The 19,482-nt window shown below is 48.3% G+C and overlaps 1 protein-coding gene across 3 annotated transcripts in view; it reads left to right on the forward strand.

Moving 5' to 3' along the window:
- SLC25A30 (solute carrier family 25 member 30) overlaps positions 1-18,132 on the forward strand; it is a 228,293-nt gene extending 210,161 nt beyond the window's left edge. For all 3 annotated transcript variants that reach the window (XM_078657313.1, XM_078657312.1, XM_078657311.1), the window contains exon 10: positions 15,876-18,132. In XM_078657313.1, coding sequence (XP_078513439.1) covers positions 15,876-15,917 — 42 coding nt within the window. In that variant the 3' untranslated portion in view covers positions 15,918-18,132. The remainder of the gene's footprint in view (positions 1-15,875) is intronic.
- Positions 18,133-19,482: the final 1,350 nt, after the last annotated feature.

Raw genomic sequence — 19,482 nt, forward strand, 5'->3', positions numbered from 1 at the left:
AACCCAGAAAAGACGTAAACAAAAGATTCAGCACTGGAAAGGAAGGAGAGAGAAATTGAGAAAGAGGAATAAAGATCAGAAAGATAGGACAGGGAGGAGAGAGATAGAGATACAAAGAGTAAGGGAATGCATGTCCAGCTGGCAAGCTCCAGCTGAATAGTGAACAACATGGTCAGTCCTGCAGACCCGTATTCAGGAGTTAGAGTCCGGAGGGTCAGGTTGGGATGCCCCGGCGCCGGGCAACGTTTCCTGTTCCAGAGCCAAAATCTCAGCCGCCTAAGGGTGCGTCGAGGGATCCAACTCCTCCTCCCCTTCCGAGGAGGACCGACCGCTTTCAATGTCTGCACCACCATCCACTCATCGTCCACTCCGGTGACTATCCATTGCCGCGCAGAGGTGCGGAGCGCTCGTGCGCTCGCCGTGAGTCTGGAGTCAAGTGATCCACTGGTGCGGCGTCTCCTCCTTCCCGAACCCTTCTGGACATACGGGGTAACTTCCAGGGTGCAGCCCTTTCGATTTTGGCGGGGTCTGAGTGTGCGTTGCGAGTCCAGAGGACGGCCTCCAGACCGTTCGAAGGCGGCGGCCCACTGGCCTGTGTTTCCAGACGCCTCACGGGGGGACGCTCCTCAAGCCACTACCATGCCTCCTCCGGTGTCTGAAAGTAATGAGACCTGCCGAGGAAGAGGACCTTCAGTTTCGCTGGAAAGAGCAACATGTATTGGATTTTGTGTTCTCTCAGTTTGGCCTTCACGGAGTCAAAAGTGCGCCTCTGCTTTTGCACTTCCCTACTAAAGTCAGGGTAAATCATGATCCGGGCATTTTCATGTCTGATGTCTCCAAGTTTCTGGGCCTCTCTTAGGATCATATCCCGGTCTATGAAGTTCAAAAAACGGGCTATCACCGGCCGGGGCTGGGCCCCCACAGGCGGTCTGGCCAGCAACCCCCGATGGGCTCGTTCTATAACAAAGCAGGAGGATAATTTATCCGCCCGGGTAGGTGTTCCGCAGCCATGTGTATAAAAAGTCCAGCATATTCGTCCCCTCAATTCCTTCTCTAAAGCCCACAAAGCGGAGGTTATTGCATCGGGCCCTATTTTCGGCATCATCCACCCTCCACAGCAGCTCCTTATGCGACGACTAAAGTTCTCGCATGCCTTTATTAAGGTCATGTACCGAATCTCTCCCAGCCGCGTCTTTGCCTCGGTGACTCTACCAGCTAGACTGCGGAGGTCTTGCAGCAGGAGGGCCACCTCCGTCCCCACCGCTCCAATCTGTCCCTCCAGCGCTGTTCTGGATGCCTGTATTTGTGTCAGAGCGGGCACTAGGGCGCTCCTCCGGCGGGGGGGGGGGGGCGAAGAACCTTGCGTATTGGTCCATTTTGCCTTGAGTCAGGGAATGCCCCCGGGTGTGTCGCTACCGCCGGGTCAGCTGGACAGGGGGGGGGATGGGGGGAGGGGGGCGAGTATAGATCAATCTACGCCCTTCTCCGCTTCTCACTGGCGGGCCACCTCCCTGTCAGAATGCAAAGGAGCATCTCCACCTGACGTGGGTCCCTCTGCTGCAAGGCCCAGTGAGGTACCTCTAATCCAAATGAGCCAGTCCACTCTGCAGGGCCCAATCTCCCGAACCGGTGATGGCAGTAGGGGGGAGTTGGGGGGGAGAGACAGTTTAGGGGCTCCTGCACCCCCCAGTCGGCGCTATCACTGCCACTGCCCACCAACTGCAAGGTGAAGGCAGGGGGGGGGGAGGCCCATGTCTATTCAGCTTGCATGAGCCAGTGGCCTGCCCCCCCAGCACCCCTGTACCTTCAGTCCAGCGACATCCCTTCAGAGCAGTAGGCGTCTGGTCGTCTTCAGGGCTTGGTCATGTAAGGCCGCAGGGCTGCCCCTCCTCACCGGCTGCCGATCACTCTCTGGGCTAAGCAAGGCAGGAGAAGGCTCACGCCCACGCCTCTCCCAGGACAGCACACACCGCTTTCAGGGCCCTCTAGGACGCCTCCAGAGCTCCGCTGTCCGGCACCGCCGTAGCCTTCAGTTACGGTGGGGGAGAGACCCCAACTCACGAGCCCGTAGCTGCTTGCCACCAGGTCCGCGCCGAGGAGTGCACCGCAGCTCCCAGTTTCGTTGTTGTGGGCTGGGAGTCACCAGCTGTCAGAGCAGCGCGGGCCGCAGCCGTCACCACGTCCGTGAAGCCGCCCGCGCGACCGCAGTCCCCAGGCTCCGACCTCCCGGCAAGGACTCTGCGCCTGCCCGAGGCCACGCAGTGGCCATTGAGAGGGCGGGCCACTAGTCTCTGAGGGCTGTCCCGCCCCCTCAACAGGATGTTCAGCTTCTCCTCCTCACCGGTTGGAGGAGGTGGCTGATGGAGTTTCACGTCCGGGGCGGCGGGGAGGGGTCTCCCATGGTACTTAGGTCCCAGCACCTCGTTGTTGGGCCTCTTTGCCGCCCGGACGCCGTCGCGTGCAGTCTGGACACTCTTTTTGGACACTCTCAGAGGTGAGCGAGGCCGTGCCCGGCCTATTCTCCCCCCCCTTCCCCTCCGCCTGCTCCCTCACCCGCAGTCGTGAGCCTGGCGAGGCGGCCCACTACGTGTGGGCTGCTGTGGGGGGGGGGAACGTCCTGTGTCCTGTTCCCCGGTGGTCACTGTGTGCGGAAAGGCCTAGCCGCACTGCCCCCCCCCCTTCCCCTCCGCCTGCTCCTTCCTTCCTTATTGAGCCTGGCGAGGCGGCCCATAATGCGTGGGCTGCTGTGGGGGGGGGAACCGACTGTCCCCGGTGGTCTCCGTGTGCGGGCCGGCCTTTTACTTGTCGGACCCGCCGCGGCTTTCGGGTCGTGCTAGCCTTGCTCGGAGTCCGCCCTAGCCTCGTGTGGTGGGGGGGGGCCAATCTGCGGGTGGAGGGGTCCGGGGGCACGTTCCACCACGGGAGGCCCCCCCCCCCTCGCCCTGGTATCGGAGTGTTCGTTTCCCCCGACGTGGCCTCAGTTTCCTGCCCCGCCACCCCCCCCTTCCTGAAGCGGGTGGGGTTTAGCGGGCCGGCCTTTAACTTGTCGGCCTCGCTACGGCTTTTGCGGCCGTGACGATGGAGTGTCCCCAGGCCGGGCTACCCGGAACGTTGTCCCGTCTCGTGTCTTCTTCGCGGTGGGAGGGGGGGAAACCTTTGGGTGGTGATGTCCTGAGGCACGTTTAACTTTGGCAGCGGAATGCCCTCGCAAGCCACCCACCCCCCTCTCCCCCACACCACCTTTGTCGCTATGAACGCGCATGTGGTGCAACGGGACACTCTTTTGCCTTCCCGACTGCTGTCCGGCCTCGGTCGTCTTGCGCCTGCCTCGCTGCATCATCTTTGTTCGCAGCCTATCTCAGAGCCCCCCTCGTGCCCGCTCCCCCCTTATGGGGGTTGCAGCTGGGCCAGGCGGCCCGCTGAGGCTGGTGGCAGGCAGGTCAGAGGTTTCACAAATTGAAGCAGTTCTATCCCCCTGGTGCCCGCTCCCCGTTACCAAGGAGCTATAGCTCAAAGGTAAGTCTCGTACCTTTGGTGTGGACAGCCCTCACAGGCCAGGGTTCGAATCCTGCCACTGCTGTAGAATTATCCCAAGGTGGGAAAATTTCAAACATTTTGTTGGGGTAGCATGCTGAGTCGGGCGCTGTCGATGGGTTTAGCAGGCTCGAGGAACACTAAAGCACACCGCTAGAAGCCTCGTGCGCGCTATCCCACCATATATCGGGTTCGAAGCGTCACGGACGGAAATACCCCCCCCTTTCCCCCCCCCCCCCCCCCCTGGTTTCACCGCACCAGCCTTGTCCTCGGGTGGTACCGGGCCCGAAGGTTCATTCTGGAGTGGCCAGATGATGGTCCCGCAGGGGGGGGGCAAGTGGGGAGGGATTAGGTCGGGGGCGATGTGACGGAGGTATCCAGGCCGCCAAAGCAGGGAGTGTGTAACTCGCCTCGTTCAGCAATGCTCGGCCTTTCCCAGCATTGGTATTACACAGCTTCATAGAGACGATGCTGCAATTTCCACGCGGGGGCGGGTCCAGGCACAGCCATGGCCCGGGAAGGGTGAGCGCAGTTCAGCACCGCCTGCCCTGCACTAAGCTGGCTGTCGCGTCCAGGGGGGCGTTGGGGGCAGTTCCGATGTAGCCTCTAGGAACCTTGGCCCAGAAACTTCCGTAATTAATTTAACGACTCGTATCACAGCACGGTAGGCGGGACTAGCCAAAGGCAGTAGGCGCACCACCCCCCCCCCCCCCCCCCCCCATGTGGGTTTTGGGGCCTTTGTGGTGGGGCTGCGTAGGATATCCTGGGGATAGCTAAACGGTCGAACATCTATCTGCTGCCTTGCTCCTAACGTAGGAATCACCCCCTTATGTGATATGGTAGACTGCGCCCGCCCGGAGCGGTTAATGCGGGCAGTGTTTTCCTGCTCTCACAGACCGCCCTCACTTTGTGGGCCACCTTTCCCCACCCCCGACTGGCGGTGGAGTGTTTATACCCAAAATGGGTACTTGCAAGCCACGGCGGTACCCACAGCTACTTGTATTTGCGGGCCACTGGGCAAATCGCTCGGGGACTGATTGTTCCCGCGAGGGGGAACATGACCTCATTAGTGGTTCCGACATGCCGTGCGGTGCTCCGAGGGGACATGGAGTAACAGACACCCTCCTCTCACCAGCGCGAGCGGGTGGTAGGCACTAGGTCGCAGCTTGGGTCACTGAGCAGCGGAGCGCTAGTGCGGCGGGAGGTTTAAACACCCACCCGGGCGGGGCTTTGCTCATCGCGCTGAAATGGTTGCGCTGGCCTGAATTTGCCGCTTGTGGTCGGCGCATGCTGGATGGGCATGTCGCTCGGACACCGGGCATATGCACCTGGCTGCAGATGGACGGCCCAATTGCGGCGCGTATGCCATATTTGCGAGGATAGCCGGCGTGTTTCCAATGGAAGGGCTGCCGACCGGGTGCAGGAGTCCGGGGTTCGAGTCTCATGGTGGCGTCCATATCCAGTGCTTCTGGCCAAATCACTTAAACTCTCCGTGCCTGGATGTATCATGTAATTTGGGGCTCAGTAATGCGCTTCGATACCTTCGGGGCCGGCTGCACTAATGGTAATATCAAGAGAGGAGTTGGGCCGTCAGCAAAGCGGCCGACGCTGGTGCGAGGTTCTAGGTCGCGCCCACCTACTGTGTTTCTCGGCACATCATTCATCCCCTGCGCATGGATGTGTAATGTAAACACGCGGCGGGGTTGAGGGCGCAGGTCCGGGCCGACGCCGCAGCCCCGACTGGGATAACATTATTTATTATGCATTTTAGCGCGGACCTTCTTAACCGAAGGCGTCAGAGCGCTCCATAATAGGAACTGAACTGATACATATGAAACATTATCGTTCGCATCATAACATGTTTTAGTCCGTCCTGGAAAGCGTACTAGGGGGGTTTGGTAATCTCATGTTGCGAGCTAAACCCTATCAAACAACGAGTACTGGGCGGCTCCATTACTAAACACCATGTTCCAAATTCGATCACATTAATGCAGTTATAAACAACCGAAAGTGTAAAGTGAGCAGGCAAGGTGATTCCGTTAGCCCTTTAGTCCCCAGCAAGCCATCGATGGCCTGTGATGTTCTTCCGACTAATACGTTGTTCTTTGTTGGCAATAACACGTATTCCTTAGCGGCGCTGCATTGTGGCCACAATGAATGATTGGTGGATAAATAAAATTCCACATCTGCAGCCATGTGTGGCTCTCCAGCCATGGCCCCGTCCGCTGCCTTCCTGCATGAGCCACAAGTGTAGAGCCTTGCGGGGGGGTGCCTCGGGGGTGTTTTACCGGGTGCTCTCGATGGGGAGAATCGCCTGCCTGTACATCAGCAAGAAAATTTAAGCTAGTCGGGTGTATTCTTTGTCATCAAAGACACTGGCTGCTCCATTCGAAGGGCCAGAAAGCTTAGCTGGCCGAGTACTTCAGGCAGGTGGCCTACGTGCCGGTGGTGCCTACATATGAAATCTTGACATCCCCATAGGGCCGACACAGCTCCCGACTTTCAGCCTTCTGTGCTTCGAGCACCAAGGTTTCGCCATTCTAGAACTGTTACACAGGGGCGGAAAGGGCTGCGTTCTGGTCATGTGATCACACACTTTAAGCTCTTAGAACAGGAGCCTTCCCGCGTCAATGCATCAATCCCCTATGCCAGTTGCTTTGCTTTTCGACCTGTATTTGTCATATGGCGTTTGTGTGCTGTGCCTAGTGTACGAAGGTGCATATCTTCGAAAATCACTTTCATTAAATCCTGTCAACCTAAAGTCCTATCTGGTGTAAGCAGCACGAGTTGGTGATTAGTGGAAACAGTCACAACCGGGGTGCCTTGTTGCTCATGCTCATTTTACATAACAAATTCCGCACCCCATAGGGCATTGAGCTAAGGACAAGCTAGAGGGTTCCTGAATTTTAGGTTGCAGGGTCACGCTTAACGGGTATGTCAACGCGTTTGGACGCGGCCTATGTTTGCCACTACAGAAGTGGTGCACTGCGCAGCACGTTTATCCTGGGTGTCTGCATATGTGTAGGGATGATTTATGCAGTTTATTACGGGTCCGAGTACCTGCTAGTTGTGGTGCGGCTTTGCAGGCCTTCTGCCTGTATGCACGGCATTAGGCCGCCGATGTGGACGTGTGAATGGCGACCCCTGGGGAAAAGGTGTAATACATCGGGCATGCAGTAAGCTAGAGGTGTGTTACATTAGGCATGCAGCTAGCTCGGACGGTGTGAGGTAACGTATGAGCACGTGCAGCTGCGTGCCCACGGTAGAGATTTGTGTTTCTTAGACAACCTGGAAGCCAGCGTTGCATGGGGGACCTGTATGTATATGTGACTGAGTATCCAGTCTACGATGTATGCGACACACCAGCCAAGCAGACGCTACTGCTTAGTGTGGTCAATACGCACACTTTTCTGGTATATAGTAGTGGTGCGTGGCACGTACGTGATTGAGCGCCTGTCTGCCACATGGGGAGAGACCGAGCATGGGTCATGGGTGCACACCAGACTGATGGAATTTTGCACGGTCCAGGAGAGGCGCTTCGTGGCGCGCTCAGTGTACACGTATGGGGATGGAGTCTTGCCCGCATACACCCGTAAGGCCATTGTATCAATGTCGGGTTTCCATCTGACATGTATCCCAGAACTAGATTATGCTGCGGCTGGCTGCACAGTGTGGCATCAATGTGCCTATAGGTGTTAATTTTCAGTCAAGTGTATGGTCTTGGCATGCTTGGGTCTGTTCGAATGCGGTTCAACGGGCTCTCCATAGGTTAACACGTCCTGTGGGTTAGGGGGATCCCCGGGCCGCGTTGTGTGGCTCATACATGGCAGTGTGGATAATTGTATTGGCACCTTTATATCATACATGTTACAGCTTGCTGCTGTGATCACTTCGGTGGCGCACTATTGGGAGGGGCTTTCTCTTCTGGGTATCTGACGGTCTGTCCTGTCAAGGTTGCCCGTAGGGAATACCGTCTTTGTTGTGCCTAGGGTAGGTATCTACCAAGTGCTAGGCCTAGCCCTATGCTAACAGGATCATAATAAACCTTTGCGCATTTTCCCCTGGGGGCCTCTTCTGTTGAGGCGTACTTAAACATGTGATATGTAGAATCCGGGGTCCTGCGCGGCGTTCTCCCGACCCACGAGTCGCTTCTCCTGTGTCGCATAATTGGGAGGGGACAACAATTCGGGGTCGTATCTTACTGACTCTCATGACAAGGTATGACTGTAGGGTAGTCCGTCTCGGATGTGCCGAATTTGGGATATGTAGCTAATTCCTGGTCTAGGTCTAGCCCTAGGCTAATTGGTCCACATCCCCCTCCGCTTTCGCAGATCGACCTCCTGGGGCCTTCCCTTGAGGCATAGCTAGTCTTGTTCGTGTACTTACCTTCCCTGAACTTCCCTGGGAACTGTACTTTGTAGCTCTACCATGAGGAGATAAGGTCACCATGAGATGATAAGGTCACATGACATTGGTCATTTTCTGCCATATTGCGTTGTTGTCTGCCTGTGCTTCCAAGGCCCTGTCGCTTGGAAGACGGCCTACCCGCTGAGCCATCAGATCGGGAGCTCCTGCTGCCTTGCAGTAGTTGGTAGGGTCCTCAGCCGGTAGCGTGGCACTCATTCCATGTTTGACAGTAACCTTCAGATTCTTTGACTCCTCCCAAGGGGAGAAGTTGACCTGTGGTTTGATATCGCCAATATTGGGAGTACCTGGGTTCAGCATATTAATCCCTTATGGCGGTGGTTGTAAGTCAACTTGTAGACAAGCTATTCTTGTTTGTTAGCATGGTCGAGGTAGCCTCCAGGCTACTAGGGGGCATGTGATACCAGCGGTTTACTTTTGCACTCCTGTATAAAAATATAAGTCCACCCGCAAGTTATACTAATTATGCATTGCGCACTGAAATATCCCTCTGTACTTGATTGAGTGCAGTTGCACAAGCGTTCACATAAGCTCAATTACAGTTGAATTTTATAACTGCACTGCGGCAGAAGTTATACAATACTGGGTGTTGTCTGCTGTTGCGTTGTGTGCAGCTGTGGGGGGGGTCAGTGTCATGCGCTGGCTCTCCTATTGTTGCTTAGGGAGCGATATCAGCAGGGGGGATCCCCGTATCTCTTGGGCTCCTTCCAGGGGTATTACCTCCAGAACCTGGGTTAGTCTACACTATTGCTGTAGTGGGATTTGTTCCCTGGGGTATTTGCTGACTAATTTCAGGGGGCTTGTGGTGTCAGCGGGCGTGTCATGTAGCAGGTCTGGTTCTTACGGGGGCACTTGGTATTTTGTCCCAGCAATCCCTGGGCGGTGGTCTTAAGTCATACTTACAGACTAGCTATGTACAGGTAGCGTGGCCTGAAGCTGCTTCCAGACTGAACCCGAGAGGGCAGGTGTCGCCTGCTGTTAATACCTGTTCTGTCCGGAATAGGCATATGCAAAGTCATCGCCCAAGTTATATAGTATAATATGTTTTATCCCTTCAATGCCCCGGTGCTCGTTCAAGTATAGCTGCACAAGCATTTTTGTAAGCGCACTTTCTCCATGTTATGCGGAGAACGGCGTTCAGCAGGTGTTGTAACTTGTCGGGTAGCCTGCTGACGTGTGTTGTGAAAGGGTGTGGTGGAGTTGCTGGGCATGTGCTGGAACGCCTATTCAATTCGAAGCACCTGCAGAGTAGGGGCCCCTCCTCATCACGTTGTCTTTCACCTGGTAGTTGGGTCTTGTTCATTGGACTGACGAGAGGCTCTGCGGAGCTAAGGTTAGGTCGGGGTTCCTTTGCGGCTGAGGGTGCCATCATGCTTAGGGGCTTGCCCTATTCCTCCTCTAGCTGGAGGAAGCCGTTATGTGCGTAGGTTGCAGGAAGAAAGTAGTAGCAGTGGTGGGGGTGCCTGTGCGGCAGCGGGTACCACCGCACAGGCTGTGGCGGAATTACTGGGCGATCCGGAAGAAGAGAGGTGCAAACTAACGATGTACTTCAGTGGGCACATAGGGGTGCCAGAGCCTAACCTGTAACCTCATGGGAGGTGCAGGAATTCGTGTCGGCGCCCCAGTAGTCCTTCGGGCGGTTGTGGGCCTGTGCAACCGGGGGTTTGCCTAGTCACGCCCCGCATGGGGCGTGTCAGTAGTTATATTTTATTTGTACAGCAGTTGGGTGGTTCGCCACTGTGCTGTTTGGCTCAACAGGCGGGCAGGTGGCGAGAATGCATCCTGCCCGGATCGCCCGTAATGTTACCCACCATCATTACATATGTTGTATGTAATAAAACCTGCAGCAAATTTTTCCCAAACTAATACTATGTCTGTGTATTATTTTGCGCGTTTGGGGAATGTGCGGGGGCGGGGGGACTTCTTGTGGCCCTGAGGTGACTATGCGCCTGCCCGAGGCCACGCAGTGGCCATTGAGAGGGCGGGCCACTAGTCTCTGAGGGCTGTCCCGCCCCCTCAACAGGATGTTCAGCTTCTCCTCCTCACCGGTTGGAGGAGGTGGCTGATGGAGTTTCACGTCCGGGGCGGCGGGGAGGGGTCTCCCATGGTACTTAGGTCCCAGCACCTCGTTGTTGGGCCTCTTTGCCGCCCGGACGCCGTCGCGTGCAGTCTGGACACTCTTTTTCCCTCCCTTTCCTCTAACCCAGAGTGTCTGGATGAGGGTATTTGTGGAGGTTTTTAATGTGTTCTTTATCGTTGCAGGAGGAGTTAAGCGGAATTACTGGGCGATCCGGAAGAAGAGAGGTGCAAACTAACGATGTACTTCAGTGGGCACATAGGGGTGCCAGAGCCTAACCTGTAACCTCATGGGAGGTGCAGGAATTCGTGTCGGCGCCCCAGTAGTCCTTCGGGCGGTTGTGGGCCTGTGCAACCGGGGGTTTGCCTAGTCACGCCCCGCATGGGGCGTGTCAGTAGTTATATTTTATTTGTACAGCAGTTGGGTGGTTCGCCACTGTGCTGTTTGGCTCAACAGGCGGGCAGGTGGCGAGAATGCATCCTGCCCGGATCGCCCGTAATGTTACCCACCATCATTACATATGTTGTATGTAATAAAACCTGCAGCAAATTTTTCCCAAACTAATACTATGTCTGTGTATTATTTTGCGCGTTTGGGGAATGTGCGGGGGCGGGGGGACTTCTTGTGGCCCTGAGGTGACTATGCCGTTCAGGCAGCACACGGCGCCATCTTGGGTCTCCACCAGCGCCGCCGGGCCGGAGCAGATTGCGATCCGGAGGACTCAGGTAGGGCACTGAGGCTCTCCGGTGTTTTGCAGGGACCCCAAGAAGCAAGGTGGAGGGGTCTGAGGTGGTCTCCGGGCCCACAGAGGACCAGAATTTTCCATCGGATAATGATTTAATCAGCAGTCTTGGGTTCCAGTATGATTGAGGTTGAATCCTTACAGATTCAAAGACGTAAGGTCGGAGGTTAGATACATATTTTGTCATAACATGCACGTTTAAAAATATGAACTTGTGTTTTCCGTACAATATGAAGGAATTTAGTAATTATTTTGTTCAGTAACTCAATACCATATCTTTGAGATGAAGGACTCTCGCAAGCTTGTTAGCAAGAATGGTAAGACTATAGAGGTAATACTAGCCACTGGACAGTACAAATTATTTGAACACCAAGTGTTAAAAAAAGAAAAGAATAATTGTTGTTCTGCCCTCTGGCTATATTAGAGCAGTGAGGGCAAACCCCTACCTTAGCTGAAAAATAGACTGAAGAGGATGTCTGCAACTATAGCACTTACTTAACCCCTTCGTGCTCCCGTTGGCCGACGGGAGCACTCCCTCCCCAGTGCTGCCGACGGCCGACGCAGCCCGCCCATCCGTTAAAAACGCCCGCACCGAGGCGGAAAAACCGCCGCGGTTAAGGCATTCACAGCCTCTTCTAATCCCAGAATATGGCAAAAGCAGCAGTTAGTAATGAGGATTACAACAAAAGGCTGAAGCACTGTATGCAGGCAAGGGAAACAACTTTTACTACGCGGTCAAAACATCGCAGTGCCATCACAACGCAGATTTTACAATGCAAGTCGTTGCCATGACTTGCACTGGAGGGCTCTCTAGACTAAGGAATAGTGTGATTTACTATTCCAACACCTTCCCTACTGTACGTAGGCTGGAGTTGGAATAGTAAATCCTACTATTCCTAAGTCCAGCACCCTACAGCGCAAGTTGTGGTAATGACTTGCGTTGTAAAAGCTGCATTGTGATTTACCGCTTTGTGATGTACCACTTGGTAACGTCATACATCCTGCAGGCAAACTTCCTATAAAATGTAGGTCCTTCCTTGTACGTCTCACTCTGAGTTAGTGTTTCTTCTTAATGTTACAGATATATTCAGTTGTTTGAGTGAATGTTCTGGCTTTTTTGCATGTGTTTGAATCTTAAATAGTTAAGAGGCAATCCTTTTTTATACTTTGATATTTGGTTCTGAAATTAACCAGTGTGCCCATTTATGGGGGATATATGGTTTGGGGCCGCATCAACTCATGTCTTCAGCCCCACATTGTGGACTGCATTACTTCCTGTTATGTGAGGAAATGACTGGACATTTGTCCTGTAAAGCCTGAAGCAGATTGATCACGTTGGTCTGTTTCGTCAGGACCCAGTGGACTTTTATCTCAAATGCTACAGTTCAGTTTTGCGCAAGAGGGGCCTAATACAGTGGTATATAATCTGATTGTTGTGCAGCACATTTTGTCTAGTGAATTGTTTACAGAACATCCAGCCCATATTTTGTTCCCTCTTAAAATAATGTTATGCAGCTTTTGTAAAACAATGTTCGCCAATCCCTTGGCCTCTTGAGGCTTCACTTTGTTGATAGACTGATGTCAATATTTTGCATGTTTACATTCAGTCTTCTTTGAGTGTGAGTGATGAGAACATTTGTGGTTGGGTTATCCCCTTTGATGTAATTGTGCATGGGGTTATAGACTTCTTCCTAAACTTTCTGGGAGAGAGTGATGTCTTGGGTTATCAGTTATGTTTTTTTAATTTTATATATTGTTTTTGATATAGTGCTAAATCATACCGAGGACGTGAGACCAAAGCAGAGGTATTGTAATGCAAGGTTATTCAAATAGCAAGCAAAAACACAGAGAAACGACCATGGCATAGGAAATGGCAACCGATCAACCAGGGTCTGCAATCATAGAGGGCATCAATTTACATTCAAAAGAACTTTGCTTGGTAAAGATTTCTTCACAGAGGGTGGTCACACATCACATAGAATAACAAGTAGTTCAAAAGAAGATTAACTTGAGCTATGCAGGGGGTTAGAAACTATATAGCTATCCACATACCCTGTATCCGCTAAGCCATGGTTGTCTTGTAAGGATGATGAATCTTCTATTCTTCCAAACCACCTAAAGGGTTTCTTATCCGAGTCTTAGTTGATCGTTGTTGGTGACTCTTCTGTTTTTTTGTCTTGGGTGTTTTGTTTTGATAAAGGTTTTACTGCACATGATGCTGCCTGGGTTTCTTGATTACTTGTCAACATGTAGTTGGAGTAAATCTGTCCTCTTCTTGCCCACTCTCTATTTTAAATTCTGTTGTTCCTTTGTGTTTGTCGTGTGTTCCAAGGTTCACTCAACTCTTTATGTATTGTTTTATTTGAGCAATTTTATATAACCCAAAAAAGACCCAAATGAGTGCCGAGTGCTTTACATAAGAACTGTTAATACTGCATACAAGTAGTTTGCAAAATAAATGTTTCATAGCATAAAACCAGATTACGAAGCCACAGTTTATCAGAATTCTCACAAAACAACATATTCTTACAACTTAATAAGATGCTTCTGATGAGGCTGCAGTTGTCACCCTTCAAGCACATCTGTCCACGACTTGCTCCAGAACCTTCCTGCAGCAAACCGCACAATCGGGAAAGACCACATCTACCAGGTTGGCCGGGATACAACTATGGATGGGAGTAAATCACAGCAAGACTGCAACAGAGGGCAATGTATCCAGGCAGCCACGAGACACTCAGCTGTGTAGTTCTTGGAGTAGGTACCCCTGTAGCCCACATAAACATCTGAGGTGTTGGTAGTCATTAAGTGTGGGCTAAACTCTACATCAGGACTTTCTGCACTAAGTCGGTTCAGATAGTGCTGGTATAGAAGATATAAAGAGGCCTCTAGCAAGCCCGCCCAGCTGCAGAGCTGAGCAGGGATCCCTGTCCTGCTGTTACTATCCAGACAGCCACAAAGCTCTTTGTAAGCCATTCTTTCAGGTGAATGCTCTTACATTGAGTGTGTTACTGGGATAAGTAGGTCATGCGGTCCATGGTGGTGGCAAATGGGGTAGAACGGACTACTATCTGCCAAAGCTGGGGAGCCCTAAAGGTAGCACAGTCTGGGAGCTCCTATATGTTTGCCATTTTTCCATATATGCTTTTTCATACTGCCGTGGCACAGGCAAGCAGCTGTGAGATGTCACCTGGAGCAGTGCAAGGACATGTGCAGGAATGTTGCAAAGGAATATGCTGACAGGTAAACCCCGGCCATCTCGCAGCCCCTCGTTGTACCCCTGTCCCGGGGGGCCCATGCTAGGCACTTCCACCTGTGCTTTATTTCTCAAGAGCCGCTCTATAACTCAAGTCCCTCTGCAATATTCCCTATATAACATCTAGGGGTAAAAGTGTAAACATCTAGGGGTAAGAGTGTTCCATTGACTTTCCTGCCCCAGTAAAGTTGGTGTTGCAGGAATTCCATTTGCCGAGACTGCCTATTTCGTGGGCACTTGTCCCTTATGAGTTCCTGTCATCGAGGTTGTTTATCCCAGGGCTCACTGTGATGTATATTGATCGACTTGTAACAAAATGGATAGGTGTACTGATAAACAGACTTATGGGTATGCTACTGATAAATGGAAAAGGAACAAGCATATGTACTGACAACGCATTTGTTCGGCTAGTACTAAGCTCTTTTGGTTTATCACACAGAAACACACAGTTTGGCCATATGGTCTTGAGAAACCTGTTTATCGAACATTGACTCCCCTTCACTGCCTTTCTCCTCCCCTTTTGATTTTCTATTGCAGTGGAATCCACCAACATATGAAGAATAAGACCACTACAATGCAGGATTAGACTGAAGTTACCTTTATATTCTAGTTTACTTGGAAGTTTCCATAACTAACAATTGTGTTTTTTAAAGAGAGAACTGGCGTGAGTGCACAACCACAACCATTGCAAGAAAAAGGCTTGTGTGCATGTGTCCTTGCTAGCACTATACTGGTTTACAAAGCTCTAATGTTGACCTACTTTGAGCAACTGGTTCTTATACTACATGGGTGGGTATACACAGGCTAGATATAGGAGAGAATTTACAGATTAGGAGTAACAGTGCCCATAGAGGAAGCTTTATTCTTCTAGTGGATGTGTAGATTTTTCAGTCTCGCCCATCTTTCTCCCTAGTTCCTCTGAATTTCTTTTTTCCTACTTAAGATGGAAAGTAGCTGAGAAACAAGCACAACTGTGAAGTGATGCCTTATATATAAACACACTGTGATGTTGTCACTTCCAAAGAGGTAACAAGGCCTCAATATCCCTATTTTCCATTAATGCTTCTTGAACAGTTTCAGAAGTCTAAAAATAGCAACTGGAGATATTTTAAAAATGGAGACATTGTGAAGAAAATATAGCTCTCATGCAAAGTTACCTAAGTGAAAGTGAAATACTTTATTCTTTGATTACCTTCTGCATAGGTTACCTCCCCTGAGTAAACCACATCCTTCATGAGCCCAGAATATCATTTCATCCATGTTGACAAAGAATGAAATTGTGCTAATTCTTTGCCTATGTTTTTGATATAGACAACATCTTTCTCATTGTTCGTCACGTAGGCAGCAATGCACTCATTGTATTGCACCTATTTATTTTATCAACAGAAATGCATGGTTCCTTCTTTTCATCAACCTTCATTCCAAATATGTATGACGAGTCTCAGAAGATTCAAGACACTGTTCCTCTTAGGACCTCTCTTGTTGGGCTAAACAAATTTTGTTTGTTATCTAATACACATGTTCTGTTTTTCCTCTGTTTGACCAACATAGGTAAAGGTCTTTGAGAGACTGCTCCTCTCATATGGAGGTAATGGTTGTAGCAAGTAAGCATCCAGTACTAAATAATGCACCTTGTTTCCTACATTTGGCACTAAAGTTTTGCTTGCTTATTTTCTGTTTTCCAGGTTTTAGTTTCTTTTAGGAAACCAGTGCATCTAAGTTGCAAGCATGATTTCTTTTAACAAACAAACGAATATACTTGCAAATGTACCCTGGTAGTTGAAAAATGTCTTATAAAAAGCTTGCCATTGTTTGTACCAATTTTCCTTAACCAATTCTTACAGTTTTTTCTGACATATGAGCAGCTGAAACTTCTTGATTTGTAACTAAAAATATGGCTTTACAATCAGGTGATAACAATATTGCGTTCACGAGAAAGGGAACGTTTTATGATGCCTCCCCTTCCCCGCCCTTCACTGAGGAGCCCACCTGTGGGTGTTGTGGTACAGAGAATGTAAGCTGTCCGATGAATACATCATTATTCAAAAAGTGCAAAAAAACATGGGTGATGTGGTTGGCATTTCATTCCAAGAACTGAAGTACCAGATGCTTTTTTTCAAAGTGTCCTGGTGAATGACCATCCAGTTACAGTACCTCTGGATAACACTTGTCAAGGCTTCTGAACATGGAGAAACAGGTGAACTCACAGGAGAGACTTCTGCACCTTGCCTTATTAGGCCTTGATAAGAATGGAAGTGGCTTAGCAAGGTTTGTTGACTCAAAGGTCTTCGTTACAGTTTAACAACAGGAATTCATGAACCACTGCTAGTGTCTCTTCTTTATACTGAGAAAATGTCCTGTATTGAACTCAAATGTTGGTGATATCTCAAGACAATCCTAAATATGTATTCATTTATGTGTTTAATATTTATTTACAAAGTTTATATCAGAGAGCACCAAGTAAGCACAATTTAAAAAGAAAGTAATACAAAAGAGTGCAATTTATCATTGTTCTGTATTGTTACATCTATCTGATGTCTAATGCTCAGGGAAGCAGCCGTTAAGCTCACAATATGGTACTGTACATTTTTATTTTGATTTATTGATTTCTTTGATTTGTCTTTTGTCTCTAATGGAAATATTTTCTTTGATCTAATGCGTGCTAACAACACTGCTTGATACTTTCCATACTATATAATGCATTATATTTTTATATCTCATTTTGTTTCAAACAATGGTTATTAATAATCTGCTATTAGACATTTGAAGCATACTCCAAATGAGCGTTTTTCTGACATCTTTGCTTGATTGTTCTACATTTCAGCGTTAATTAAAAAAAAAGCATGTTTTTATTCTTTAAAGTTGTTGATGCCCAAAGCTCACCTTATTTTCATTCACTGAAGTGTCCTCAAAGCTGTTCCTTTATCTGAAGACAGACCGCTCACTTGAGCTTGTATTTTACTCACTGGACTGACTTTGCACGGTGCTTAATAATGTTTGAAACTTGGCTACATTTTACTAGTTTATATATTCTGCACAAACACCTGTCCACTTTTTGCACAATCAGGGGTGAACTCTCCTTTAAAATTATTGGTTATAATTAATAAGCTATTTGCCATCAAAATAGGGAGCACTATATAAAAAGTAAACCAGGGTCCTTATAGGTAGGATTTCCCAGATTAACCGACCACTTTGTGATGCTCCTTTGGTGTCTAATTCGCAGCAATTAATACAGTTGAAAATATTCTGCATTCAGGAAAATTATTTATCCAAAATACATAATTGTGGGATTGTTTTCCTGGATGAAAGCCACCCACTTGTTGCATATTGTATTAAGTATGTTTGGTTCCTCGTATGTGCTTTTCAATTGGCCACATACCTGAGGTTTACATCCAGCTAGTTCAGGATAAAGCTAAATATTGGATTAATAATTGTTCTAAGTCTTTAATTGCTATGATACTACACCTGCAAAATACTAATCTGAAGCTCAATGTAATTACATTTCATATTTCTGCACCTTAACATCACATAGACATCTCCAATTCATGTAGCAGTTTTTTCTTCAGTGAGACCAACATGCATCTAGTATTTTATTAGTATTACAAAAGGCTGGCCCCTTACTTGGGCTGCTATCTACTTGGTTCTACAAGTTGAAGCTGTTTGCACAGGAACTGATTTAATGACAAGACAGTAAATGTAGACAACACTTTCATTTTAAAACCTGTTTAACTGCTGTACTTTACAACGGTGCCAAGCAAAGTAAATTGGTGGTTAATATATTTGCCACTGTAAGGACAATCTTAAAGGGCCAGATGTTATTTTTTTTTAACCGTGGTTATTGCTTACATTGTACATAACTGTTTTTTGACTAGTTCTTTTATGTGTGAATAATGTTTGTCTTGTTCATATGTATAGTAAAATACATTAATAGCAACTCTTAACCTAGAGTGGACTGTGACGGTTGTTTTTAAATTGAAATCTTAGAGAAAAATGTCAATACAATATTATTTTAAGGTCTAAACAGATGAAACCATAAAAACAGTGATTATGATGTATAATGTATTTATATTTCAACATTGTAATAAAGAATAATGCTCCATATCATCTTGACTAATGTTATTCTGGGCATGGTAGACCAACTCAGCAAAGGCTAAACATTGAGCAGATAATTTGATAACTGTTATATTATGTTATATTATTGGTATTTGGATACCGCTTACAGCCATCATTAGTACAGAATAGGGATTGCCATCGGTTGATTGCATCTGTTCACTGGTGTTTGTTTGTGAGAGGCTACTAAAGAGTTTTTTCAGTGTATAGTTTAGAAGCAGTTTATGTATGTTAGTGCAAAAATAAAACCAGTTCCGTTAGCAGACCTTTGTAGTGTTTCTATAGGTTTGGTATTGGGCTTTTTTTGTTTTTTCTTTATATAGGGGAGTGAGGGGGTCACTTGTACCAGAAAACTGTTATAAAATTATGATACAATATTACATGTGTGGTATATTATGTATGCTGTGTGTGCTTGGCAGTGCTATTTGGCCACACTTCACCATCTTAATAAATGGCTTGAGTCCTGTGTTGTGCGGATGCATTGTAAGGATTCTGTGTAGTGTGCTGAACGAGGATGACTCTCTTATGCAGTTTTAATTTCATTCCATTAACTTCATATCATTTTATTTCCATCAAAATATCTATACACAATACACAAAAATATGCAAAGTGGCATTTCTGCACCAATTTGTTTGTGGTTCTCTAGCATGTTTGCACCTTTATATTTTATGTGCTGTTAGCAGGTGAAGCTTGCAGATGAATGCGAATTGCAAACTGTGGTTTTCCAGAAGATCTTGTAATTCGTAATTTGGCATTTACTCCCTTTAGGAGCTGAATTGGGAATTGCGGGCCATGTGTAATCTGACTGTATTTTCTGTCAAAACGTATTTAACTGATTTTTTTGTTCCCATTATAGTTTTCATCATTATTCCATAGTTTTTTAATTATCCGGAATGTTAAACCTGCATTTATATCTCTGTAGAAAACAATATGTCACTTCTGGTCAGTCCTTTAGGTTGAACAGGTATTTTTCTGTATACCACTATTTCATGTTAAAAAAGCAATTGTTCTCTATTTCCTCCTCGAAGGCTCTGTTACTAATTCATAGTCCGAGACTTCATTAGATTATTGGTACATAGTCTTTCATTACACTGTCTGGAAATGGGTAATTTCTGATTATTCATCCTTACGTAACCTTTTATGCTGTAACATCCAATCTGTATCAAAACGCAATGAAGTATATATATATATATATATATATATATATATATATATATATATATATATATAGACATTCATACTATACGTCACACAAGAGCAAAAGGGACACTACGCTCAAAGAGATGTTTACCAAAACCTCTTACAAGAAAAATGAGCCACCCAAGGAGCCAGATGCAGGGG

The sequence above is a fragment of the Lissotriton helveticus genome, chromosome 8 (assembly GCF_964261635.1).
Source record: "Lissotriton helveticus chromosome 8, aLisHel1.1, whole genome shotgun sequence".
Taxonomy (NCBI): Eukaryota; Metazoa; Chordata; class Amphibia; order Caudata; family Salamandridae; genus Lissotriton; species Lissotriton helveticus.